Here is a 26,443-nt window from a genome sequence, read left to right on the forward strand (position 1 = left end):
ATGGAGTGCGGGGTGGGAAGAATGAAAAAATTGCTGAGAGAGAGAGAGAGAGAGAGTGAGAGGGAGAGATCCACACAGGGGGAGAGTGTTTGGCTAACTTTAAGTGTGAGTTAGAAGGCAGCTTTGGTAGTGGAAACTGATCCCAGGTTGGCTGAGCTATGGGAATGGTCAGTGGTGTGAATACTAACACAGGATGGAATGTTCCCAGCCCCTGGCCTTTCCAAACAGTCTCCCTCTGTATAACCCCATGAACTCTTACCCCAACAACCCCAAGGCCTGAAATTTTCCTTGATTTCATAAACAAATCTTTGTTTCCTAAAGTAACTCTAGTCCTACTGTTCTCCCCATTCCTCCTAGGCTGTCTGTCCAATGGGACTTAGGTAGGTACTTCCTACTCCTTTTTCTCTTCCTTGTTCCTCAGGCTTCAGATATAAGAGTATATGGGTGAGTGTAAGTGAAGCGTGGTCCCACGATGGGGTCAGACTGTATCTTTGAATGCCTCCAATCAGAACATGGTCCTGATTTGTAGTTTCCCTCCTTTATCCCTTCATTAAACTGACATTGAACGAGTCTACTATGGGCCAGGCACTGGGGATAGAGAGTGAGCATCACAGAAAAAATTCTTGTCCTTGCCAAGCTGGGATACAGGATCAAATTCAGGCACCCTGTTTCCTACTTTATGTTATCCTGGAGGGGTGCTGGAACTTATAAACTCAAATTAACTATTAAAGGAGATCCCTTCTTTATCCCTCCTTTATGAAACCACTAAGATTCAAGGTGAGGTTTACTTTTTTTCTTTTACATTTTTACAGCTTTAATGAGTTATGATAATTGACATTCAATAAACTGCAAGTACTTTGATAAGTTTTGACACATGTGTATACCCATAAAACCATCACACAATCAAGGTAATGAACATGTCTATCACTCCAGAGAATACTCCCCCCTTTAAAAAAAAAATCCTCTCTATCCTCCTCCTCTCCAATCACTGAAAATTCTAGAAGATAAAAACTAATCCATAGTAACTTTGGACCTAGAGGTCTGAACAGAACAAAAGCTCGGGGCCTGATGAAGACAGTTGGGTTTTAGAACTGAATACTTAGCTTGAATTTAGCTTTAAGTCCCACCATTGCTGGAAGCAAAGCATCAGGGAAAGAACCTGAGTGTCAGGGGAAGGTGCAGATCTTCCCCAGGGATACAAGCCACAGAGTAACTGGGCATGGTCCAATTCAGCAGGTACCTGGGGGTATTGCCGGGCTGGTACCTTCATTCTTGCGGCTTGGAAGGGGTCTCATGGGAAGGATTATACTGAAGGTTTAAGCTAAATGAGAGGGTTATTCATATTATTTATGATTATTTTTATGACAATTACAGGTTTAACTGTCTTGTTGCCGCTGCTAGATAGAGAGCTCCTGCAAGGCTTTTTATGTCCTCAGCACCTAACAATCTCTGAACAGCATTCTAATGTTTGTTGAACAAATGACATTATTGCTTCTGTCCCAGCCACTAACTATAAAATGCTATGAGTTTTTCCAGTAGGTAGGTTGGGTAAACGGCCCTAAAATTGGTGTTTTCATGGTACCTGCATGTGAGTGATGAGCTTGGTTGAGAAAGGGGTCTCTGGAAGGTCAAAGGCTTTGGAAGAAGAGCAGGCAGTTCAGAGGGGAGCAGAAAGATGAATATTGAGGGTAAGAAAACCACCCCCCTCTGTTCACCTTCAGCTACACCAAAGGCGTGGGGTCTCTGGTGACGTTCTATTTGGGGTAGGAGGATGGGGGACCACAGGTAGAGTTGGCGCTTAGGTACACTTTGGATTCTCGAAGCCCAGGCTTTCTCCCAGGCAGAAGAGCCTCATTTCAAGTAGGAACCTCCATCTGCGGGCAGATCCCCGTCCATCCGGCCACATTTGCAGCAGGACTCCACCCCAGGCGGGTACACTAGCACTAGGGGTCGGAGCAAGAGCGAGAATGATGAGATCCAAGAACGTCCTCCCTCCTGACCCGCTCACTCGAGGAGTTAATCTCTCCGCTCGCGGCTCCGAATCCCTCCCTCTCCCGCCTCAGACTCCGCCCCCTCCCTCAGTCGCCGCGGTCCTGGCGGGCTCACCCCGGAGGGGGCGGCCCCAGCCCCAGCGCTGGGCCGGGCGGAGCTCCCGTCCGGGCGGAGCTGCGGCTGCAGCGTCCAGCTGCCGGACCGACCTCCAGCCTTGTAGACAGCGGGAGCGGCGCTGGGCCCCCTCCCCCCACCTCCCCAGTCCACCCTCCGAGCCTCCCGAGCTCCCTCCCCGCTCCGTGCAACTGTGCTGGTAAGTCCCGCTCATCGCACCAAACTTTTTTGCTGTCGAGTTTGAGTCCTACCGCGGGACCACGAGCAACACCGTAGCTGGTGGTGGGGGGGGGGGGCTTGGGGGGACGTAGGATTGAGAACAGCCGTCTAGAAATGAACTATTCACAACTCCATAGCTTCTCTGAAATGATTCAGATCTCAGGTATTTCCCGAGTTGGTAGAACTCTTGACTTTAGCTGGTTAAACTTGTAGAAGAGATGACGGTATTCGCTCCAACTCCGCCGCCCCTCCCCCATATCTCTTAAAATTTAGCAGTTCTCGATACTTTCCCTCCATATTTCAAGTATCTTTGGCTCCCTAAAAGCTCATCTCCTCCCAGCTCTGGCGTGGCAAAGCCCCCTCCCCCAGGCACTTCGGGTCCGCCTCCTCTTCGTTACCCCCGGGAACCCCGCGGTCTTTCGGGCTACGCTCCCTCCGGTCTTGCACCGAGGCCAAAGACGTGCAGTGGCTGGGTCCGGCGGTGGAGGGAGGGGCTGAGGCTGGGGCCTGTCCGGAGCCGGGCGGGCGGGGCCGGGAAGGGGAGGTGTAGGGGGCCGGACGGGGCGGAGCAGGCGGCATTTGCGGCCGGCGCTGGGGTGGAGAGTTGTGCGCCGGTCCCTGGGCCTGAGCTCGGGCTCGGGCTCGGGCGCCTGCGATGTCTCAAGATGGCGGAGCTGGGCGAATTAAAGGTACCGGCCCCCTCCCCCATCCCCATCTGGACTGAGCCCGGCGGTACGCCGAGTCAGGGAAGCGACCGAGACTGGGTGCTGAGGGCTCGGGTGGGGTCTGGAGACGTGGCGGAGACTAGCTGCAGGGGGTGGGAGCCAAGTGGCTGTGGGCGAGGACCGGGCTGCGGCGGGTCTCCGGGGGCGGGGCCGCGGGGCAGATGTAGGGGTGGGGCCGAGGGGAATTGCAGCTGTTGGGGGCCGAGGCGCAGGGGGCGGGGACGCGGGGGTAGAAGTTGGATTTGGTAGTTGGGGCAGATGGAGGAGGAGGGCCAGGGGTAAAAGCTGCTGTAGAGGCGTAGGGGGCGAGTTGATCGATGCCAAGAGATGCCACAGTAGGGGGCGGATGTGGGGATGGGACTGGGGGGCAGCTGTATGGAAGGCTCCTGGGGAGATGCAGCTGAGAGGATGGAAGCTTTGGGGCTGCTGTTGGGATCAGAGCCTTGGGAAGTACCAGTAGGCGGCTGAGATCTAGGGGGCGGGGCTGTGCGGGCGGCTAGATCGAGGGGTGGGGCAGAAGCATCCTGGAGGCTCTGAGGAAGGTGCTGCCTTAGTGAATCGGTGTCTTTGGGCAGAGACCGAGGAGTGCGAAACTATGGGATAGAAAGGGGGAGGTTCTTGATAAAGCTAAGGGAGAAATAAAAACAGGACAGAGGAAATAAGGGTGGGAGAAAGATGGAAGAACCAAGTTTTTCATCACGTTCCTCAAAAGGGGCCCAAAGCCATAAAACCTCCTTTGACGGGGCAAATTGTGGAGGGCTAGCAAGGCCTGCCCATGACAGGGTCTCCCAGAGATTCACAGAAGGGTGTCCTTTGAGGAGAGAGTTTTTGGTGCCCTCCTACTTCCAGACAGTATTGAGGGTAACCATATCTGAGGACATCTCACAGAACCTTGAACCGCTGGGTTCATCCCCCTGCCTCCTGGCTTTGTTCTGTTTTTTGAAATGGAGCCATAGCCCTTGGTGGGCTTGAGGTCTAGTCACTGGGCCCAGCTGCCTTTAGGAGAACTTGCAGTTCTGCACCCTGGCTCAGAGGCCCCACGCTTTCTCCTCATCCACCCATCTGCTTAGAGCTTTGCCCTCTCCTCTTCCACCGCTGTGGAGGGGGAGAATCATTTATTTTCTCTATGTAGGAGAGAAACAGGATATTAGTTCCTGGCAGATGGAGTAAACAGATAAACAAGAGGGTGGCCTGGACTCGGTGATTTACTGTTAACCTCTTTGCCCCAAGTTTTGGTCCTTTGCCTCCCAGAAAAACAGGACCAAGGGAGGGGTGTTCATGTAAATGATGCTTAGAAAGGATTTGGGGGGAGTTACAAGTATTGAACCCTGACTTGAAAACCCTGGCCACAAATGCTTCAGAGGCTTGGGGAAAATAGCTGAGGTAGCTTGAAGTGTTGGGAGGGGTGTGCCGTGGGGCTCTCTGGCCTGAATCCTTTTCTCCCCCTCCTTCTCCCTGTCTCCTATGCTCTTCCCAAGAGGCTGGGATGGGTATGAGAGTCTGAGAAAGAACAGGAGAGGAGATAAGCAGCTTAAAGAAGCTGCCAGGCTCAAGGCAGGGATGGAGGTAGGCCGTAGAGGACCCATTGGTGTGCCTATGGCTGGCTTGCTGTCTGCACTCTGCTCCACCTGGCTGACCTACAGGCATGGGGAGTTAGAGTTCCTCAAGCTCTGGGGGGCTAGTGGTATGGTTGACCTGAAGGTTCCTGAAATGGGACTGAGATGTCCCTTTGGCTAGATGGACTGTGTGGCAGTCATCCATTGGCTGCAGAAGGTCTTTCTGATGAGTGCCCCTGGGGAGGGGTGTGGGGAAGGGACACTGCCTACTTGGTAGCTCAGCCCCAGCCTCCTTGGCAGTATTCTTTTTTTTTTTTTTTTTTAAGATTTTATTTATTTATTTGACAGAGAGAGATCACAAGCAGGCAGAGAGGCAGGCAGAGAGAGAGGAGGAAGCAGGCTCCCCGCTGAGCAGAGAGCCCGATGCAGGGTTTGATCCCAGGACCCTGGGATCATGACCTGAGCTGAAGGCAGCGGCTTAACCCACTGAGCCACCCATGCACCCCTCCTTGGCAGTATTCTTGAGTGTCTCTGTTCTCCACAGCATATGGTGATGAGCTTCCGGGTGTCTGAGCTTCAGGTGCTGCTCGGCTTTGCTGGCCGGAACAAGAGTGGACGGAAGCACGAGCTCCTGGCCAAGGCCCTGCACCTCCTCAAGTCCAGCTGTGCCCCCAGTGTCCAGATGAAGATCAAAGAGCTTTACCGCCGACGCTTTCCCCGGAAGACTCTGGGGCCCTCTGATCTCTCTCTTCTCTCTCTGCCCCCTGGAACCCCTCCTGTCGGCTCCCCAGGTCCTCTAGCTCCCATTCCCCCAGCCCTCTTGGCCCCTGGCACCCTGCTGGGCCCCAAGCGTGAAGTGGACATGCACTCCACTCTGCCCCAGCCTGTGCACCCTGATGTCACCATGAAACCGTTGCCCTTCTATGAAGTCTATGCGGAGCTCATCCGGCCCACCACCCTTGGTATGGCTCTGTCTTCCTCAGGTTTCCTGCATCCATACCTCTCACCCAAGCCTTTCTTAGACTTTAGTCCTGTGGGATCAGTGGCCTAGGTTGGGGGCAGCATCTGTGGCTGCCTGTCTCAGGCTCAGGAATAACTGCCCCTTTGTGTTCTCAGCATCCACTTCTAGCCAGCGGTTCGAAGAGGCACACTTTACCTTTGCCCTCACGCCCCAGCAGGTGCAGCAGATTCTCACATCCAGGTACCTATCTCCCAGCCCTCCTACCTCATCCCAGGGTGGTGAACCCTGGACTCTCTTCTCCGACTCTCTTCTCTTCCGTCTTGCTCTCCTGCTTGTCCCCATCTTCCTGCATCTGCTTTGTCTCATTCTCTTGTGCGTCTCTTCTCAGCCCTGTCCTCTGGGGGCCATATCCTGACACGTCTCCCTCTCCTTCCCTGTCACAGAGAGGTTCTCCCAGGAGCCAAATGTGACTATACTATACAGGTGCAGCTAAGGTGAGTTGATCCTCCTCCCTTCCCTGTTGGGCTCTGCGGGGCGGGGCGTGGGGGCTGGTGGAGGGAATGCCATCAGGGTGTGCTGGACACGGCTAGGAGACAGCGCTGCTCTGTCACGTCCATCCCAACCCTGGGACTCATCGGGTGCTAAGGGCTGCAGGTGCAGACATCTCTGACGGACCTTCAGAGATTCCCTGCCTTTCCACCAGAAAGAAGAAACCACCTCCCCCACCCTCTCATCCTTTCTTCTCTCTTACCAGGTTCTGTCTCTGTGAGACCAGCTGTCCCCAGGAGGATTATTTTCCCCCCAACCTCTTTGTCAAGGTCAATGGGAAACTGTGCCCCCTGCCGGTAAATCCTCTTCCCTTCTTCTGGCCACGACCCCTTCCCTCTTTCAGTTCTTAAATGTTCAGTGCAAACCTATTACAAAGGAGCCATGCCTAGCACAGTGCCTGGGTATGTCATAGGTTGTCCGTTCACTAAGGGATTAACACAATCTCAAGAATACTGAGATAGGGCTGATGCACAAAGGGTTCTGTCAGAACCCAAAGAGGCACATTAGTTCAATCCAGAGGTTGAGGAAAGACTTCTCTGAAGTGATGACCTCAGAGCTAAGAGTTGGAAGAAGTGGGGCATCCCTGTTCTTCCCTCCTCAGGAACTCAGGAAGTAGGTTTCTGTTTCCCTGGTCAATGAATAAGCTCTCCTTTGTCCCCAGGAACGAACCCCCCCCCCCCACAACCCTCGATAGTTCTGTAGTTTTGCGAGTCACTGAATGGGCCCCCATGTTCTTGGTCACTGAGCGAGCTGGTCTTCCCTCCAGGAAGTGAGTAACTTGAGATAAAAGTGTCTTGACCCATGTCTGCCTTCCCCAGGGTTACCTTCCCCCTACCAAGAATGGGGCTGAGCCCAAGAGGCCTAGCCGCCCGATCAACATCACACCTCTGGCTCGTCTCTCGGCCACAGTTCCCAACACCATCGTGGTCAACTGGTCATCTGAATTTGGACGGGTGAGCAGGGCTGGGGCAGGGAACCTAGAGAAGCCTGCAGGGTGTGAGGGGAACAGCATCCAGTGTCGGAGTTGGGGAAAACATCTTCCTCTGCCCAGACCCACTGTCTGTGGTCCTCCTGGGACAGAGGGTTGGGAAGGTGGTGGTGATGTGCAGAACAGAGGCTAATTGCCTCGCCTCCCCTCCCTCCATGTAGAACTACTCCTTGTCTGTGTACCTGGTGAGGCAGCTGACTGCGGGGACCCTTCTACAGAAACTCAGAGCAAAGGGTATCCGGAACCCAGACCATTCTCGGGCACTGAGTGAGTAACACCCTGCCCCTTTTTCCCCCCTGATCTGGATCTGAGTCTTCCTGGTCCTCCAGCCTTTATGGTCAGACCCATCCCCCTCTTGTGACAGTACACCTCACATCACACACGAATCCAACCCTACCCCTAGCCCCTTACCAGTCTTTGTTGTTGAGAAGTCAGCCCAATCTCAGGCACTGAGGGACACCCTTGCGTTCTCAATTATACATCTGCTTTGCACCTCATAGACCCTGCTTCCAGCTTCTTTAGACTGGAAGCTTGTTTTTAAAAAGATTTTATTTATTTATTTGAGAATGAGAGAGCACGAGTGGGGTGAGGGGCAGAGAGAGAAGCAGACTCCCCGCTGAGCCACTGAGCCTCCCAGGCGCTCCTAGACTGGCAAGAGTCTTAGGGGTCCTCTGATCTGGGTGCCTGGGTGGCTTAGTCATTAAGCATCTGCCTTTGGTTCAGGTCATGATCCCAGTGTCCTGGGATCCCTGCTTAGTGGGAAGCCTGCTTCTCCCTCTCCCACTGCCCCTGCTTCTGTTCCCTCTCTTGCTATGTATTTCCCTGTCAAATAAATAAAAATCTTTAAAAAAATAAAAAATAAAAAATGAAGAAAAAGGATCCTCTGATCTAACCCTCTTGTGATGCTTCAGTTACCTTTAAGTCATCTCTGTCCCAGTGTCCCACAGCTGTGTTTAAGCATCTTTAGGGACGGGGAACTCTCCCTCACAGCCAGTCTTCATGTGACATCCCCCCAGCCCCCAAAGGCACTCTGCGTGGCTGCCTCTCAGCCAGAGTCGTCTGCTTCTGGCCTCACCGCCTCCTGGGCTTCATCTCCAGCTTTGCTGACCCCGTGGCTCTGGCCTCATTCTTGTTTCAGTCAAGGAGAAACTGACCGCTGACCCGGACAGTGAGGTGGCCACTACGAGTCTCCGGGTGTCACTCATGTGCCCGGTGGGTACAAGGGAGATGAGAAGGGGGAGGGGGAGCTGGATTAAACTCTGGGCCCAGATGAGGGCTCCTAGGGCGACCAGAGTAAGGCCTCCTGGGATGTGGGGACTCTGACCAGAGAACTCCTCTCTTCTCAGCTAGGGAAGATGCGCCTGACAGTCCCTTGTCGGGCCCTCACCTGCGCCCACCTGCAGAGCTTCGATGCTGCCCTTTATCTACAGATGAATGAGAAGAAGCCAACATGGACATGTCCTGTGTGTGACAAGAAGGCTCCTTATGAATCTCTTATCATTGATGGGTAGGGCCACTCTGCTTCCTCTTACCTAGGACCTCCACTAGCAACCCCCCCATCTATATATGGAGAGACCTTCCTTCCCCTCCCATGAACCCCAGCTTTTCACCTATCAATCCCTTTATATGTATAGGTATAATTTTTTACCTTTATAATATACTGTTGACCCTTCAACAGTGTAGGTCCACTTTACACAGATTTTTTTTTTCAATACAGCACAGCACATATAAATTTATTTCCTCTTCTTTATGATTTTCTTAATATTTTTCTTTTGTCTAGCTTACCCTATTATAAGAACGCAGTATATGATACACATAACATACAAAATGTGTGTTGATTGTTGATGATATTGGTAAGGCTTTTGGTCAACCGTAGGCTGTTGTTATTTAAGTTTTGGGGGGAGTCAAAAGTTATCCATGAATTTTTTTTTAAATAGTAAAGACTTAAAAAAAAAAAGATTTATTTATTTACTTATGAGAGATAGAGAGAGAGAGAGAGAGCGCACATGTGCTTGTGAGGCAGGCGAGAGAGAATATTAAGCAAGCTCTGTGCCCAAAGTGGAGCCTGACATGGGGCTCGATCTCATGATCCTGAGATCACAACTCGAACAGAAACCAAGAGTAGGATGCTCAACTGCCTGCGCCACCTAGGCACCCCATCCATGGATTTTTGATTATGTGGGGTCAGTGCTCTTAATCCCCATGTTGTTCATTGTCAACTGTATATATTTCCAACATTGAGGATTTAAAGCATTAGGCATCATGCTGCGAACTTTGCATGCCTCATCGCATTGAATCCTTATAATTAACCTTGTGAGATGGGTATGGTCATTACAGGTGAGGAAGCTGAGGCCTAGAGAGATTATCTTGCTCAAAGTTCTCAGTGTTACTAAGTGGCAGAGTCAGTGCATTGAACTGATAAAATATATCTCCTAGAACAACTACCTGACCTTTCATTGACAATGGCAAAAAAGTTCTTCTGAGGGCCTGGTTATACTGATCTAGCTAATCCTAACCCTCGTCCAGAGCCTAAATGACAATTCTCGTTCCCAGTGCCCTCTTTGAGATGGTTTATAGAGTTCGGTATCTTTGCTCCTTTTGTCTTGTTGCAAGTACCACATGAAACGTGTGCTTAGAATGTTTGGAAAATTAAGCATTTAAAGTTGGCAAATCTCTTTTATATTACCTTACTTTATTTGATTCCGACAACTCAAGAGTTAGTAGAGTGAATACAGACAAGGAAACCTCAGTTCCTGAGGTTCAGGAAGGTGAGTCCCAGAACTCCCCGGTTACTGTTCCCAGCCATCTCCCAGCCCCATGAATTCCCATCTCTCCCCTTCCCCCAGCTTATTCATGGAGATACTTAATTCCTGTTCGGATTGTGATGAGATCCAGTTCATGGAAGATGGATCCTGGTGCCCAATGAAACCCAAGAAGGAGGCATCTGAGGTTTGCCCCCCGCCAGGGTATGGGCTGGATGGTGAGTGACCCCCTGTCCCCCAGCTGAACTACATCTTGGATGGCTTCGTCTCTGAGACACAGTCCTCTTACCACCCGCAGGCCTCCAGTACAGCCCAGTCCAAGAGGGCAATCCATCGGAGAATAAGAAGAAAGTTGAAGTTATTGACTTGACAATAGAGAGTTCGTCAGATGAGGAGGACCTGCCCCCGACCAAAAAGCACTGTCCTGTCACCTCAGCTGCCATCCCAGCACTACCTGGAAGCAAAGGGTATGAGGAAATAGGCTGAGTCCACGGCAGAGAGGCAGAGGAAGAAGTCAGGAATGCCTTCTGATCACTGGACAAACCCTAGGGCAGAGAGGGGACTCAGGAGGCTGAGCTGGGTAAGGGCATCCGTGGTTCGCTGGCTGCCTCAGCTCTTCCTCTTTCCTCACAGAGTCCTGACATCTGGTCACCAGCCATCTTCGGTGCTACGGAGCCCTGCTATGGGCACACTGGGCGGGGATTTCCTATCCAGTCTCCCACTACATGAGTACCCACCTGCTTTCCCACTGGGGGCTGATATCCAAGGTAGGACACTGATCACAAGGTGGGCTGTTCCTTGCTACAGCTGCCCCCAAACGAGATCAGAACCCCTGTTCCTTTTCAAAGACTTCTGGCTCTCTTGCCAAGGCTATAATCCAAGGGACTTCTTTGGGGATTTTTTTGGCCATGGAGGGGTCAGACAGGAGATTGATTCTGATTTTTCTTTTCTTACCAGGTTTAGATTTGTTTTCTTTCCTCCAGACTGAAAGTCAGGTAAGTGGTCTCTTCTCCCATGAAGCTATCAGATCTCTGAAGATTCCTTTCTAGGCACTGATGCCCTGCCCCCCTCACCCCCCTTTTCCCTTGAGACCTAAATCTGCTTCTCTGTGAGGAAAGGCAGGGGCTGGGAGACAGGGGCTGGGCAGTTTATTTCCCTACTAGACCCTACCTGTGCTTCTTCGGATTCTCACCCATGTCTTCTTTGATCTCCTGTTACTGTTCTGTCTTGAGTTTTTAAAATTCTGCCCCCAACTGCTCTCCCTCCAACCACCCCCTTACTGCCCTCACCCCCTGCCACACACACACACACACACACACACACACACACACAGTCATGTGTACTTGAGTGCTGTGCCTGCCCCAGAGGGACATTCCGTGCATTTCAGACGTCCACAAGGCCAAAAACCTAGCAAGCTGGAAGGGCTGTCTCAAGGCAGGGAATAGGGGCAGGGCATGGGTGGGGTGGGGAAGTGGGGGAAAGAGAGTCTCCCCTGCTTCTCAGAGGCTATTTGGGGATCCAAGGGGTTGATTTATCCCAGGATATTTCTGAGATGAGTGACTGGGAGGCGGGTGAAGTCAGGAGAAAATCTTAAACTGTGCCCTTGATTCCTCCCAGCACTATGGTCCCTCCGTCATCACCTCGCTAGATGAACAGGATGCCCTTGGCCACTTCTTCCAGTACCGAGGGACCCCTTCCCACTTCCTGGGCCCACTAGCCCCCACATTGGGGAGCTCTCACCGCAGCACCACTCCAGCACCCCCTCCTGGCCGTGTCAGTAGCATTGTGGCCCCTGGGGGGGCCTTGAGGGAGGGGCCTGGAGGACCCCTATCCTCAGGTCCCTCTTTGACTGGCTGCCGGTCAGACATCATTTCCCTGGACTGAGTCCCCTGGACGATGGAAACTTCACTGCCTCCCAACACTGAGCAAATACTCTGTGGAGTCCAGACTCCTGGCTACTCTGACCCATCATGGGGCTTTGGCCCAAGGTCAGAAAGACCTTCATGGATACCTGATTTTGGCCTTCTCTCTGCCTAACAAGGCCAGCACCCAAAGGGTTAATATTTAACCTCTTTTTAAGGACATTTGGGTTCTATTTTTGGAAATGTTCTTTAGATGGCTGGCACATTCCTTTGGGTAAGTTAACCTAGGCAGTGGGAGGCACATGGGTTGGGGTGTGAGTTGGGGGAGGGGCCGAATTGGCTGGAGCGTCATGGGGAAAGGGCCTTTCTCTTGTCCCCTAGATGCCCTCTCTTCCCCAAACCTATGGTTCTGTTCCTTCCCCACATCCATTGTCTCTTCATGTCCATTCCGTTCTCTTTGGTCAGACAGACAGGCAGACATAGGGACAGAGAACTCTATTTTGGGTTGTAGATTTTTTTGTACATAAACAAGAAAAACCAAAATACTCCAAAGATGATTTCCCCTGCTTCCTACTTCCCAGTATGACTGAGGAGGACATAAGGCCTTAGCTCTGATCCCCAGGGCTTTGGGAGCAGGGCCTGGCCTGTTGCCTCGGTCTCTCTCTATTTATATATTTAAGTTCACAATGTTTCATATGCTGACCAGCTTGGGCCATGAGCTTCAAAAGGCCCATGGCCCCATGGTTAGGTCTGGCTCATTCTGCACCTTTTCTGGGAGGTGGGAAGACCTCATGCTCTCCCCATTCTCCGTTTTCAGGCTCCTCCAGGGCCTAGGGCCTATGTTGTAATTTTACTTTTTATTCTCAAAGTTGTAGCAAAGTTCTTACCCATAATAAAGGTTGTGAATGTCTGTGAGTGTCTTGGAGGTGGGCTGGGGCCAGGGGAATTATGCACTTCCATTTCCAGAGCCCTGGTTTGCGGGGAGGAGGCCCATGTTCTATGCTTCCTTGCAGACCCTGGGCCTACTTTCACATGGGAGGGGTGTCCCACTGAGGAGTTCTGGGAGCATTTGTTCTTCCTTCCTCTCTTTCATAGAGCATTCAGCCCAATGTCGCAGAGCCCTTACCTGCCCAGATGTTGCAGCCAGAGCCTAAGGGCAAACTTCGTCCCAGAGCTGACCCTCTCTTTTCCTTCAGCTGTGGTTGGGGTTGTCCGCAGCAGTGTGGACACGGGCAAGGCCAGGGGTCGAGCTCCTCCATCCTCCTTTAGTTCTACTATACTGCATAATGATGGCTCCTGTTTGGGCTGTGCTCCTGTCAGTGGCTTAGCCCTCTTCTATGGAACCCTCCCAGCCACAGGAGGAAAGGGGTGGGTGGGTGTTCCCCTCATTTACCGAAAGGAGCAGGTTCAAGGGGGGTTAAGTGACTTGCCCCTTTGGGGGAATGGGACTCAAACCCAGTGGTCAGTGCTAGCCAGCTGAAGCAGGAACCCCTGGAGTTGGATGGACAGTGTCTTTGGTATCATGTGCCCCCTTCATCATCAGCTGACCAGCCCACTCCCTAAATGTCCCCCAGGACACAAAATCCCCCTGAGGAGGGGAAAGAGGTGGGACTATTCAAGTATGTGTTGGTGTGTTGGAGGGTCAGGCCAAAGCTCTTACAGGATGGAGGGTGGTAGCTCCTGGGGGAGATGCCTGGATGTTTCTGTATCATCTTCCATAGTGGCCACTGCAGCTGCTACATCTGGTCCCAGCCACATAAAGGCGCTCACTTCATTTGGGTTTGGTTGGATCCGGGCCTAGGCCAGATAGTTAGATCCCCTTAGCCGTGGCCTCTCTTAGGAGGCCTGTTCTTGACTGTGGCCTACCCACAAGTGGAATGGGGAGAGACTTGGGACAGGGGCAAGGGGGGGAGGCTACTGGATTTCTTGAGTATCTCTGACCCCCCCCCCCACCCCGGTCACGGAATTAGTCTGCTTGGGTCTCAAGCCCCCATTTCCTTCCTGCACTGTCAGCCCTACCTGCAGCTGCTGCTGTGACTCCTGGGAGACCACGAGAAGATAGAGAATGATGTGATGGTATTTGGGGAGACCCCAGCTCAGCCTTGGAGGGTAGGCAGACTAGGAGAGAATACAGCAAAAATGAGAACTTCCTAATTCTTTTTGAGACTTTGTAAATATAGCTGAAGAAGTAGAGGGTAGAGATGGTGCAGAAGGGACATAGGTGGGGATTGTGGGTTTGGAGACTACAAACCATCCACCCACAGTTAATCATTTCTCCTCTGGCCCAGGCACGTGTAGGGCTGTTCTTTGGCTTTGGTGGGTTCAAAGTTGTTGAGGGCTCTTGGTTAAATAAGGAAGGGACTTCTTCCAGGTTCCTGTCTCACCTCCCATAACCCCAGAGGGACCCAAGAGAACTGGTCCTGGGGCAGCTGCAATCCACTCTCCTCCCAAAGCTCTCGGAGCCCTCCGTCCAACAGCTGGAAATGAGAATTGCACAGGTCTCCTTCAAGTCCTTTGTTTGCCCCTCCCTCAGCCCACACCCAAGGCAGCCCCAGCCAGAGGTCTCTGGTTTCAGGGCCTCCAGTAAAGGTCGGGTTAGCTGATTGGTTACCTCTTCATCAAGTTCCACGTGCCCACCTGCAACAACAGTGGGACCAATAGTTAAGTGGTGATGGTCTTGGTCAGGAACCACCCCCCTATCATCCCCCACCCCCACACTATACTACCCCTCTCCTCCAGTCGGTGTAGATGCCATTGCAACTCCTTGTGAAAAGGGGACTCACCATATTTGTAGGCTGGCCTGTCTTCCTGAGACTGGGATTAGCACTATTGGTGAAGGGCCACTTTCTTCCTGAACTTGGAATTCTGTTCTCAGGGCACTCACCTGGGGGTACCCAGAGGTTGGGAGAAAGGCTGAGGGTGCTTGTCCTTCGGGTTAATAAGACAGTCTGGTCGCTGGACTGCAGAATGACGGCCACACCCAGATCCACACCTCGATTCGTGGGCAGCTCAGACCCCCGAGCCCTGAGCTGCTGCTGGTCCAGTGCCACAAAAGGGCAGAAAGGGGGTCGCTGGTGGGGGTGCGGGGGGTAGGTGGCCGTTTGGTTTAAGGCTTCAGAAGCCGAGCAAAAATTGGGCAACGCCGCGCGATGGGGGAAGAGGTCGAGTCTGATGGAGCCTGGCCTCCGGCGCCAGCTCCACACCCCACTCCTGCCCCCCACCCCGCTCCCCTTTCTCCCGACCTGGAGCGGAAGCGTGGTCGAAGCGCCTGGGAATGGCCGGTCCGAGAGGACGAGTCGTCCTCGCTTGAAGCCGCAGTGCGTGGGCCACGGCCCGAACCCTGGCCCGGCGCCCAGGAGGCGACACACACTCTGCACGAAGCTCGGCGACACAGGGCGCCCGGACAGGAGCAGCAGCACCCGCGAGGCGGCCATAACGCGGCTTCTGGGCTGCGGTCCGCCTGGCGCCCTCTGCTGGCCCAGCGGCGCCGCCCCGAGTGTTGGGCCGGGTCGGAGAGAAGCCGGGGAAATTTAGGCAGAAGCCTTGGGGAGGAGCCAAGGGTGCAATGCTAGTAAATGACAAAGAAGAAAGCCTCTAATTCCTCGGCTCCTCTTTTTCCTCCCTCTTCTCTTTAGGAGAGTGATTCAGACTGGATGATTTCTCAACTCACATGTTCCCTCCCACCAGCCACAGGCTGTGTATACTTAAGCACCCCTCTGTAGCTCTATACACCGATCTGCTGTAGTAGGTGTCACCTCGAATTAGTGTCTTGACCAGACACCCAGGAAACATTCTTTTCCCCTCCCCTCTCTTTCTTCTCACTCATATGGCAACCCAGTGCAGCAGATTCTCCTTAAAATTTCTCGGATGTCTTGCTCTCTAGCCTCCATTGTTCTAGTCCTAGCTTTACTCATATTCTGCCAGAGATACTACTGCACATCTCCAAATAGTCCTTCCCCTACCAGTTCATTCTCTAGGGTGCTTCCAGAGTGATCTTTCTCAAACAGATCTCATCATCTTGCTTCCAACTGCTTAGAAGATAAACTACTAAGCACAGTATATTGAGGACCCCCTCACCCTCAATCCCCCTTGCTCCTGTGGGCTGTCCAGCCTCAATGCTGGCAGGACTAAGGCCCTGTTTTCTGGTTATATCCTATTTGCACTTCTTCCTGGAACCAGGCTCTGCTTCCTTCTGGGACCCTTTCCCCCTCCTACCTGGCAAATCCTCTTCTTTCACAAGACAGATTATCACTTTCTCTGCGATTGCTTTCTTTCTTGACCCTTTTCCCTCTTGCCTCTCTGTATACAGTACTTTTCTGCTAGAGCCCCACCCAGTATTTCCTTGTATTTGTCTCCTCCCACTAGGCTGTGTGTATAAGGCTTATTCATCTTTGTATCCCTAAAGCCTAGCCCACTCCTGGGCACGTAACAGTTGCTCAGTAAAGAATGGTGAGTGGCTTGAAGGCAGAGACAGCAACTTATTGATCCTGGTATATTATATCCAGTATAATGGCTAGCAGTTAATTGGCACTTGATCGAACAATTAAATTCATTAATCTTAATGAATTAGAGAGAATGGACACTGAAGAGGAAACTGAAGAGACTGTAATAGCACCTACCTGCTTTAAATGAACTGAAGCTGCTGGGACAAATTACATCAGGTAGGTTAATTACCTACCCACGTCACTAAGAAAGAAAACTTAGAATTGCTGCTTTTAAGAAACCACGAAGAAGAGGAAGGCAATGACTTCTTGAGTCCTTACCGTATGCCAGGCATTGTGCTAAGTCTTACATACACGGTTTCAGATGTGCTAGAAGCCTGGAGCTGGCAAGTTGTATTTTATCTGTAGATTCAGTGTGAATGCTGGGGCCAATCTAGGTATCTTTCAGAACCTGCTAGTCCTGAAAATAGCTTTTACTTCCCTCTGTGTGGGTATCTTTCATATTCCCTACACTGTGTGTGTGTGTGTGTGTGTGTGTGTGTGTGTGTGTGATTACAACTTAACAAAATAAAGACTAGGGGTAGCCTTTTGAGAACAGAATGAACTGCTTAAGAAGAAGTTTCTTCCACTGCCATGGATATTCAAACACAGGCTTGGCTTAACTTAATGCATCTAACAGATGATTAATCTAGTTGACTTGAGGTCCTTTCTCCCAATGAGATCTGATGAGTGGAGAATACAATGATGAGGATAATACAGGATCAGCAAACTTCAAAAAACATGTCAAACTCTTTCTGATGTTTTCTGGGCAGTAGAGATAGAGAGGGCATTTCAATGTAAGAATCGGCAATGGGGGCACCTGGGTGGCTCGGTCGGTTGGGCAACTGCTTTCGGCTCAGGTCATGATCCCAGGATCAAACCCCATGCTGGGCTCCTGCTCAGTAGAGAGTATGCTTCTCCCTCTTCTCCTGCTCATTCCTACTCCTTCCTTCTCTCTCTCATGTGCACACACTTGCTCACTTTCCCTCTCAAATAAATTAAAAAAAAAAAAGGAATTTGCAATGTATCTCACTGCAGAGAATGCATCAGTCACCTCCTTTATTTTTCCTTCCAACCGCCCCAGATTTTTTGAGAAAGGCTCTTCTTCTGGGTCATTGCCTCTTCATGGTGCTCTCAATATATGACTCCAGTAGGAAGATGGTTTCATCCACTTGGATTTCACTGGCATCCAACCTGAGTGAAAAAGTGAAAGCATTTACACAGACTGAACATTCATTATTTAAGATCAGAGGCCATGGAGAATGGCACTGAGGGCATTTTAAGAGATGGTTTGAAGGGGGAGGTGACTGTAAAAGTCCAGGAAAGAAGTGATAAAGGCCTGCATGAGGACCAAGATGAAAGGCCAGATTTGAGACACATTATTGAAGTTAAATCAACAGACTTGGTGAACAAGAGTGTGCGAAAAGGCAGTAGAAGCTGAAATGCTTTTAGAGTTTTTAAGCCTGGGAAAACAGGTAGATTAAATTCTGCCAACTGAACTGGTGAAGAAGAGGGTGCGTTTAGGTTTGCTTGGGTGAGGTTGGAAGGGTAACGGGGTGTTGAGGTGGACTTGTCTGGAAGGTATTTTGAAACATAGGTTGGAGATTTATGATGCTTACTTGTTGACATTACGCTTCAGGGTTTCTAGCTGCTGGCGTTCAGGAGCTGTGATCATCTCCTCTATTTCTTGGAGCTGTGCCTCCTCTGCACCTGTAGCCTGCATAGATGCGATAATGGCTTCCACCCTCTGAGACTTTTCTAGTAGACGCCTGTCAGACAAACACAGCTCTGAGGCATGTCCCTCTTGTTGATTCTTTTACCATTTTGGCATAACTCCTTCTTCTCCCATGTTCCTGGTCAAAATGGATATTGCCACCTTCCAAAGATAGTTTTTACAAGTTTAACTAGAAATATGACTTTGCTCCTGAAACTCTTACTGCCTCTCATTTGCACTTAAAGTTTAATGCCAATTTGTACATTTCCTATAAATTTAAACTGCAAAATTATTTCACTGGGGTTATATCATAACAGTTTAGAATAATGTATGATTTATGTCAACCTAAGCCAATAATTCAATGCAACTAGATTTGTTATTGTCTCTCTTGGTTCTTATTTCTATAGGATATTCCCCTTCAAGACTTTGACCTTGAAAAATGTTAATTACTCAACTGAAAATGCTACTCACTTGTTCTCTTTGGTTTCAAATTGTCTCCTTTCTATCAAGTTGGCTATGCTCTGAGGGGAGAGAAGAAATGCACATGGTTCTATTTAGTAGCTCAAGTAAAATGGCTAAAGGGGGCATGAGGGTGAGCCTTATCTGTGTGGAGGGAATGGGGAGAGGGTCCAGAAGAAATCACCTTGTAGCATCTGTGCAGCAACATTCGGGCAGCTGACAGGATGTTCACGGTATATAAATAGAAGGTCCTGGATGGGGCATGGTCTGGCGTTTTGGGAATTTCCTATTTTTCCATAGAAAGAAAGAGAAGAGAAATCACACTGTTCTTCAGAAATGGCAAAGTAAACACCTGTCCCATTCAGAGCAACTCAGCTCTCTCTTTCACTTATACTTTCCTCTTCCCCAGTCATTCAGCATCTGTGGCAAAATCAGCCACATGGAGAGCTTTTTCTATTTGACTGTAGGCATCCTCAGTGAGGAAGAAAGAGAAGGCAATTAACATTTTCTGAGCAATGCTTATGTGTCACGTTGATCATATTTGATCTTTAGGACAAATCATATTATTCTTTATATCATAGTATTCTTTTTATCATTGTTATTATCATATATCATATCATATCAAATAATATTATTCTTTATATCATTTTACTGAGGAGAAAATGATGGTAGGCAGCGTTAACTGAATCAGAGGCAGAACTATGATTCTGACTCCCAGATCCACTGTCTGTTCCCTCATAGGGCATACTACATGGCTGTGCACATCGTGAGGACCCAATATAAACCACTGGCAGATTTCATCTATAATAGACTTAAGGGCTGAGGAAAGGACAAATCGTAAGGACTAAGAACTAAGGAAAAAGGGCAATTCTGGGTGATTTCATGGCTGTGCCTCTTTTTAACCAGGCTACTTAAAGTTTCCCAGTTCTCTTTCAAGTCCTTGCTATGTCTCTATAATTCTTTTTTTTTTTTTCTCCTTTTCCTATCTCAGAGTTGGAAACAGAGTTTGCTTGGGTTCAGGATGTTTGCCTCAGAAGTTTCTTTCACCCTCAGCTAGCTCCCTTGGTTGGGGACTGTTATGCCACTGGTTACCTGGAGTGATATGAAATTTCCCGAGAGCATTTTGTAAAGCATATCCTTTGCCTCCTTTGCTGGAATCATTGCAAAGTCTTCTACCTGCTTCTGTTCCAGGTGTTTCTTTTGCAAAACTAGACGGAATATTCTGGCACAGCGAGACCCAAACCTGGGAAGGAATAAAGACTAAAGAAGGCAAATGGCATGACACAGATTAGTTTTAGCTACTAGTCACAAATGGCGGTTGCTCTGTATCCATGGAGCCAGGACCAGAGAGAGGAACAGTGATCAGGGATTTCTTTTACAACTTCACAGATAGTTAATGATACTGCTAATCACGATGGGAGTTACCAACTGCTGACTCACCTGAGTACCTGAGTTCCTGCATTTTAAGTAAAGGCTTTCAGAAGCCTGGTTAAATGGCATCATTAGGAATTAGGCAGTAGGGTATTTAGAGTGAAGAACAGTAGTGGATGGGATCTGTAGCAATCCAGTGGAAAAATGGGCAAAATGCACCAAGAAGTGTGAATACTGGGTGCCTACATAATGATCAAATTGCTTATTCAAATAAAGTGTGGAAAGGAAGTGTCTGACCCCACCCCTGAGCAGGGTGACCATCTTACCTCTCCTGTACGACAGACTCCAGAGTGGCTGTGGCTAGGGATCCGAGAGCTTTATGCAAGTCTTCATGCAGAGCATTAAGGTCAATAATGTTTTGGCCTGGTCACTGTGATCTTAGTTTTAATCCTACATCTCTAATTCAAAATTGAAATGCTATTTTGTTTTTCACATTGGTCTCATTTATGGTATGTAAGTATTTCAATAACTCAATTTACTAGGATTTAAGTCAGGCTTTTGTTTAACTAAAATTTGGCTAATTAAAAGTCCTTTTTACTTCTTTATCATCAATGTATTAGTTCAATTATCTGACTTATTTAGTCTACTGAATATTATCTAATCTTTTTTGCATTAAGTCACCATTCCCCTTCATAGTTCAGGCTGCCTGACTATAAGGAAATAATGGGTAAGGATACTGATGACATACATTCCTCCACCACTGTCGCCAGACTTTCCAACAAACTCTAGCTATTAAAACAAAAACAAAAACAGAGAGACACAAAGAGTGTTAACTGAATGGAAAGTCCAGTGATTCTATTTCCAAAGGAGCAAATCTGGCCAAGAGTCTATAGCAGGTAGCCTTCCTATCAGATGATGGTAGAGAAACTATCTGAGCTAGGTAGGTAGAAAATGAGGCTACAGAAGAAGGATAACAGGTTTCAGTGGCAGAAATAAATTGTAAACACAGCAGGAGAAAAGAAAAAACAGACTTACTGGATCATCTGCCAGCAGAGTGAGATACTGATCAAGAACTTGTTTAGAGATGTTATAGCCAACAGGTAGGGATCTGAAGATCTATGGAGCAAAAAGAGATGGTGAAAATGGGTTTGGAAACTTAGAATTGCTGACATTATTGAAATAAAGATGTTTTAATTTCAGATATCATAAGTATAAATATGTCCAAATATACAGCGATATTGTTTCTAAGAGTAAAAAACGAGAAACAATTCAAATGTACAATAATAAGGAACTAATTAAAATAGAGTACAGCATGGCCACTAAATGGAACATGAAACTGCCATAAGAAATGAGATCTACATATATATACTGACATGAAAAAGAAGGCTTCGATACACTGTCATATGAAAAAAGCAACCTTAGAACAGTTTATAGAGTATAATCCTATTTTTTTTGCTAAAAAAATGCATATAACTACATAAATTTTTTTGCTAAAAAATATACATATAACTACATAAAAGTTAAATATACATATAACTACATAAAAAATACATACAACTACTTTAAAAAATATACATATAGCCACATTAAAAAAAAGGTCTGAATAAATATAGGTATCAAACTATGAACAAGAATACCCAGGGCTGGGCTGGGATCACACAAAATTACATACATATTTAAACTGAGGTATGTTACATACAATAACAAGCCCAGATTTTAGAGGTTCAGTCTGATGACTGTTGACAATTACATATACCCATGTAACTACCACCCACAATAAGATACAGAACATGCCCACCATTCCTAAAAGTTTAGGGGCTACAACTTAACAAATATTATACATTTCTATGTAGGTCATGTAATTACTTTTGCTGAAAGAAAAGAAGCCTCAAATTTTTGTTTAATAATGTTTAAAATTTTAAAAAATACTATAAAGTATAAATACTATTTATACTCTAAAATACTTCCATTTTATAAAGTGAAAATATAACTATATTTAATATGGGTAAATGTAATTAAATAGAATATAAATAAAATGTATTTGATACATTAAGTATTCATGTTTTAAGAAACACACATACTAAAAACAAATTTAAAATACGCAAAATAAGTACACTGAACAAAACAAATATAAGTGGCCAAATAATGTTTTGAGCACCAACAAAATTTCTCAGATTTCAAACAGTGGATTCTTAGAACAATTAGGAATAGCTTTACTTTGACCAAGTGAATGGTTTAGGTTCTTAAAGGATGGATCCCTGAGTCCAAATATTTCAGTACCTACCACCTGAAGAAAATCCTTGTCTCACCTCAAACAATAAAAACTCTTTCAAAGGCTCAGATCTCAACCTCATCCCAGGCTCTGTGTATAAGAATTAAAATATCCAATAGTCTGTCAGACTAGTACTACAAGAACATGAAAATCACCTCATTGGAAGACAATGGCTGGGTGAAGGGGGCAGCAGAGGGAGTGGTAATCTCACTCATCCGAAGCATAGTCCGCACGATCTCGCTGCTGGTCTGGGTTTGAAAAGTGAACTGCAATTCAGAATTCACTCTGCTGTGATGGCTCTGGCTATATGCCAATGGCCATATCTGGCAAATAAGTGAATGTTACTGATTCAGGCCACCGTCCCACCCACTTAGGTATCACCTGGTCCATCCTGTTGGCAACTGCGCTGACAATGGCTTGGTCACGGAAGTGCTGGTGGAATCTGTCAAGGTTGGCCTGCCAATAAATCCCATCATCTGGAATGGGCTGGGAGGAGAAAAGGATTAGAGGGAAACATTCAGACACAGTGTATGTGGTGAGTTTTCTGGTAAGGAGCTTGGATTTAACTGCTCACTATTTCTTAGTAGCAATTACATGGAATAGAAAAAAATCATTTAGTCATGTGGATTAGTGCCTTGACAAGACAAATTCACAATATCCAAATAGAGATTCTCTAAACTCACTTATAATCTTTCTCTATCTGAACTCTTCTCTAGTATCCTAAAGTTTCCCATTTACCCCTCTCTTCTTGCTCTCAGCACATGACCTTGCCTCTTATTTCAGAGAGAGAAAACAGAAGGCCTTTTTTTGGCATAAGATGCTGCCTCTGTCCAATGACTGAAGTAAGTTAAGCCTCAGAAGGGAGACAGCAATGGAGTTTACACTTTGTTTATTCTTTGTCAATATTTAATGACGTTCATAATCTTACTACTTCTCAACCTTGTGAACTCTCTTGGGGCTTGTTATCTAGGTGCTCTTTCTGCCTTGCCTCAGGGTGAGGACTCCTAGTCCTGTTACCTCTTTGTTATCTGTGCTATGTTTTGATCTCTTGGCTTTTGGCTCCCCAGTAGCATCTTCATCAGATGATCTTCTCCTTTTACCCTTCCCTGCCAAATAAAACAGATGAACAGCTGGGTTACATCTCATATGAAGATAGAAAATCACTGAACCTCAGAGCAGGTGTCCCTCCATCCCAAGACATCTCCAGCTGCCTCTAGGTTAATGTTGCTAGGGAGGCTGAGGAGCTACAAGAAATTCAAGGCAATGATGAAGTCATTTGAAGCTCAACATATGCAAAAAATAAAGTACTAACTTTCTCCCTCAAACTGCTCCTGCTCCAAATACTTCCTTTCAGTGAGAGGAGGAGGACCATCCTCCTCCACATGCAAGTCAGACACAGAGTCATTCTTGGCACTTCTGTCCCCTTCACCTTTCTGTATCTAATTTTTCACTGGGTTTGTCAATATTTTACCTCTACCCCATCCTTTCTGCAAGCAGGAAAATCTTTTAAAAATACAAATTAGATCATGTCATGTCCTTTAAATCCTTTAGTGGTTTTCCTTTGCTCTTAGGATAAAGAACAGACACTGTATGAGGTCCTGCATGATCTAGCCCCTGCCTTTCTATCCTTATCACATGGCTCTCTTAGCTCACTGTCCCTTAACTACATTAACCCATATTTTACTTCCTCAACTATCCAATTTTTTTTTCTCACTGCACTTTTGCCAAAAATGTTTATCCTCTGTACCCCTTCATACATTATTTCACTGGTTAGTTTAAAATCTTAGCTCAAATGCTACTTTCTCAAAAAAACATGCGCTCTAAACTCCGACAAATCTAGTCCCCTGTTAAATATTTTCATAACATCTCATTCTTTTGCCTGGGTGGCTGTCGGTTAAGCATCTGTCTTCACCTCAGGTCCTGATCCCAGGGTCATGCATCGGGCTCCCTGTACCGCAGGGAGCCTTCTTCTCCCTCTGCCTCTGCCTCCCCTTAACCCTGCCTATCTCTCATGAATGAATAAAGAAAATCTTTAAAAAGAAAAAAAAAAACAAAAAAAACACCTCATACTTTTCCTCCATAGTACTCACGTGGTTATTTGATTAATCAAAGTCTTTCGTATTAGACTTAAGCCCCAAAAGGACAGAGACTTGAGTATCTAGCACAGGGTAAATTTGTGATAACTGATTCATTCATTCATTTAACAATTATTGAGGAAGAATCCACAACTAGGGCAAGTCACAGTCCCATGGGTCAAAATTCCTTACCAATCAAACTAAGTTTAGGAACCAGGTACATGTCCTTTTCACTGATGACAAGAATGGGGGCAGGTGGCAGTGGACCCGGGTCTGAATTCTCAGTGGCAGGCACCCAGGGGCAACGCTGTACGAAGTGTGTGTCTGCTAGTCGCATAAATGTGTTTGATACCTCAGCATAGTCCATGGTCTTGCCATCTGTACAATAGGAGGAAAGAGGCCGATGAGACGGCTTAAGTTAGCTGAGGGTCCAGTCCTGCAGCCAGCCAATCTACACTTTTGCTAACAGCTATGGATATGCTACTGACCCTCCATAGTCTCTGTGAGTCGGTCTGCCACTTTCTTCACAACAGCTGACATTGTCATTTTGCCATTCAGTAGCAGCTCCTCCACAATGAGCTCTCCAGTGTCGCTATACAGTGTTTTGGCGGTATAGATATACCGGGGATACCTAAGCATTCGCAACACACGGCTGCACTGGGCTTCATACTCCACTACACCACGTTTGTGCACTTGATATATCACCAGGTTATGCTGGATGAGCACACAAAGGGCTTTTTTCACCTAGATAGGACCCAAAAGAGACAAAAGATCTAAAGACACAGCTCATTTTTGTTGTCAATTTTTGTCCAACAGTTTACTAAGTATTCAGAGATGGCTGGGGTGCCTGGGTGGCTCAGTTGTTAAGCCTTTGGCTCAGGTCATGATCTCAGGGTCCTGGGATTGAGTCCAACATCAGGCTCTCTGCTCAGCGGGGAGTCAGCTTCTCCCTCTCAATCTCCCTCTCTCTCTCAAAAAAATAAATAAATTCTCAAAAAAAAAAAATGAATGAAAGCAAATTAATGTCACCCACACATACCTGATCCAGCGATGTTCCTGTGTCGTGGGCAATTACTCTCAGTGGCTGGCTGCCTGTTCTGATTAGGTGGACTCCAATTTTTTCTACAATCTCTCCAAAATGCTCTTGCAGCAACAAAGAACAAAGTTTAATTTCTGCTTGAGTCATTGTACTGAGGAGTCTCTTATGCTGGAAGTAAAGCTGCTGAGTGTAAATTCACGTGTTTTCTGGAGGGCAATTTTGACATTAGAAATTTTTAAAATTTCATTTTAGATACTCTGTCTCAAGAAAATAATAAAAATGTCACGTTATTCTCATTATAGTGATAAACTAGAAACAACCTAATGTCTAACAATAAGGAGTTAATTCAATAAATGATGGCATACCCACACGGTGGAATACTAGCCACCACTTAAAGTATAATACGTATGAGCACAGAAAATTGTTCATTAAGTGAAAGAAATAGATTAGAAAGCAAAATGTAGAGGAAAATTCAATTATTACAAAAAAAAGTACATATACATAGAAAAAAAGACTGGAAGATTATATGCCAAATTTACCTTTATGGGATTACGTATGATTCTAATTTTCCTTAAAAATTGGGTGTAAATGGTTTTGCGATGTCATAGACTTTAGATTCTATACTTCACTGATTGTAAGACTTAAGGCCACTGTTCACAGCCCTATGGGAATGAACAGGTAGTGTCACTCCCAGTCCATGAAGAAAATGACAACTTAGAAAAAGAAAATGAGGTAAAGGAAAGCTTCTCAACTGGGTGTTTCAAATAGGAGATGAAGTATGTTGTCTGAAGGGCAGTATTTAATTCTAAAATTCCTACTCCTTCAAAAAGCAGACACAAACAGAAACAGACACAGTTGACTATACAGTATAATTATTTCCTTATTATCCCAAGTGCTCCCAATCATCGGTTTGTTCATTTATTTGCCCAAATCCCCAGAGGCCAAGTCTCTGCCTCTCAGCTCAATATTCCCAACCACACGTCTTTGGGGAAGCATCCCCAGACCCTGTGCCATCCCGGAAAAGCACTTCCAAGGAGCTTAGCTCCTGGCTGTTCACTCCCTTCACGCAGGTCCCCGTTCCAGACTTGGTCCCTTCGTCCAGAGACAGGGCCGCTTCGTCCAGGTAGCTTTTTCCACTAACCTCTGGGTCAATGCAATCTGATGCTGCCGAGTCGCCCACGGCGGCTACTTACGGCTCCCGCGGGCCGCCGGTGCAGAGGGGGAGCCCACGGCCCTTTCTCGCAGAAAGACGGACAGCCCGGAAGGAGGTAAAGAGGAACAACGCGGGCCGCTCTACCCCGGAG

At 47.7% G+C, this 26,443-nt stretch overlaps 3 protein-coding genes across 12 annotated transcripts; 1 reads left to right on the forward strand and 2 right to left on the reverse strand.

The window, feature by feature from the left end:
* Nucleotides 1-2,024: 2,024 nt before the first annotated feature.
* On the forward strand, nt 2,025-12,638 carry PIAS3 (protein inhibitor of activated STAT 3). 2 transcript variants are annotated; one of them, XM_032301732.1, is made up of 14 exons: nt 2,025-2,305; nt 5,151-5,568; nt 5,723-5,807; nt 6,011-6,061; nt 6,322-6,412; nt 6,935-7,069; nt 7,266-7,371; nt 8,243-8,316; nt 8,451-8,611; nt 9,951-10,084; nt 10,165-10,333; nt 10,500-10,633; nt 10,824-10,861; nt 11,484-12,638. In XM_032301732.1, the coding sequence occupies exons 2-14, from the start codon at nt 5,154-5,156 to the stop codon at nt 11,748-11,750; spliced, it is 1,860 nt and encodes a 619-aa protein (XP_032157623.1). In that variant the 5' UTR covers nt 2,025-2,305; nt 5,151-5,153; the 3' UTR covers nt 11,751-12,638. The 2 variants fall into 2 exon arrangements, with proteins under 2 accessions (XP_032157623.1, XP_032157622.1); XM_032301731.1 differs by lacking the exon at nt 2,025-2,305 and adding an exon at nt 2,881-3,014.
* On the reverse strand, nt 10,209-17,076 carry NUDT17 (nudix hydrolase 17). 6 transcript variants are annotated; one of them, XM_032301736.1, is made up of 8 exons: nt 14,971-17,076; nt 14,613-14,799; nt 14,340-14,365; nt 14,113-14,205; nt 13,748-13,846; nt 13,389-13,525; nt 12,855-13,007; nt 10,209-10,320 (listed from the first exon to the last, which is right to left on the reverse strand). In XM_032301736.1, the coding sequence occupies exons 1-8, from the start codon at nt 15,160-15,162 to the stop codon at nt 10,317-10,319; spliced, it is 891 nt and encodes a 296-aa protein (XP_032157627.1). In that variant the 5' UTR covers nt 15,163-17,076; the 3' UTR covers nt 10,209-10,316. The 6 variants fall into 6 exon arrangements, 5 of the variants coding, with proteins under 5 accessions (XP_032157627.1, XP_032157624.1, XP_032157625.1 ...); XR_004276072.1 differs by having other exon boundaries at nt 12,855-13,002; nt 14,613-17,076; XM_032301733.1 differs by having other exon boundaries at nt 14,613-17,076.
* Nucleotides 17,077-17,232: 156 nt separating this feature from the next.
* POLR3C (RNA polymerase III subunit C) lies at nt 17,233-26,394 on the reverse strand. Of its 4 annotated transcripts, XM_032360777.1 has the most exons (16): nt 26,281-26,367; nt 25,679-25,801; nt 25,140-25,345; nt 24,589-24,844; nt 24,293-24,478; nt 23,043-23,131; nt 22,407-22,511; nt 22,181-22,291; nt 20,789-20,869; nt 20,491-20,542; nt 20,080-20,140; nt 19,475-19,625; nt 18,567-18,668; nt 18,395-18,444; nt 17,829-17,978; nt 17,233-17,403 (listed from the first exon to the last, which is right to left on the reverse strand). In XM_032360777.1, exons 3-16 carry the CDS (start codon nt 25,284-25,286, stop codon nt 17,322-17,324), a joined length of 1,623 nt encoding a protein of 540 aa, XP_032216668.1. In that variant the 5' UTR covers nt 25,287-25,345; nt 25,679-25,801; nt 26,281-26,367; the 3' UTR covers nt 17,233-17,321. The 4 variants fall into 4 exon arrangements, with proteins under 4 accessions (XP_032216668.1, XP_032216669.1, XP_032216667.1 ...); XM_032360778.1 differs by lacking the exon at nt 25,679-25,801 and having other exon boundaries at nt 22,181-22,273; nt 26,281-26,394; XM_032360776.1 differs by lacking the exon at nt 25,679-25,801 and having other exon boundaries at nt 26,281-26,394.
* Between the last annotated feature and the right edge of the window lie 49 nt (nt 26,395-26,443).

The sequence above is a fragment of the Mustela erminea genome, chromosome 10, assembly GCF_009829155.1.
Source record: "Mustela erminea isolate mMusErm1 chromosome 10, mMusErm1.Pri, whole genome shotgun sequence".
NCBI classification, from domain to species: Eukaryota; Metazoa; Chordata; class Mammalia; order Carnivora; family Mustelidae; genus Mustela; species Mustela erminea.

What these genes read in the sequence shown, in the direction of transcription:
- PIAS3 (XM_032301731.1), top strand. Translation starts at nt 2,991, where the DNA reads ATGGCGGAGCTGGGCGAATTAAAG. An exon ending in CAGCAGATTCTCACATCCAG is followed by an intron (nt 5,808 to 6,010) that starts GTACCTATCTCC and finishes TCCCTGTCACAG; the next exon opens with AGAGGTTCTCCCAGGAGCCA. An exon ending in ACTGGGGGCTGATATCCAAG is followed by an intron (nt 10,634 to 10,823) that starts GTAGGACACTGA and finishes TTTTCTTACCAG; the next exon opens with GTTTAGATTTGTTTTCTTTC.
- NUDT17 (XM_032301733.1), bottom strand. Translation starts at nt 15,162, where the DNA reads ATGGCCGCCTCGCGGGTGCTGCTGCTCCTGTCCGGGCGCCCTGTGTCG. An exon ending in ACGTGGAACTTGATGAAGAG is followed by an intron (nt 14,206 to 14,339) that starts GTAACCAATCAG and finishes TCTCATTTCCAG; the next exon opens with CTGTTGGACGGAGGGCTCCG. An exon ending in TCCCTCTGGGGTTATGGGAG is followed by an intron (nt 13,847 to 14,112) that starts GTGAGACAGGAA and finishes ATTCTCTCCTAG; the next exon opens with TCTGCCTACCCTCCAAGGCT.
- POLR3C (XM_032360776.1), bottom strand. Translation starts at nt 25,286, where the DNA reads ATGACTCAAGCAGAAATTAAACTTTGTTCTTTGTTGCTGCAAGAGCAT. An exon ending in ACTCACAGAGACTATGGAGG is followed by an intron (nt 24,479 to 24,588) that starts GTCAGTAGCATA and finishes CCTATTGTACAG; the next exon opens with ATGGCAAGACCATGGACTAT. An exon ending in TTGCCAACAGGATGGACCAG is followed by an intron (nt 22,292 to 22,406) that starts GTGATACCTAAG and finishes TCTGAATTGCAG; the next exon opens with TTCACTTTTCAAACCCAGAC.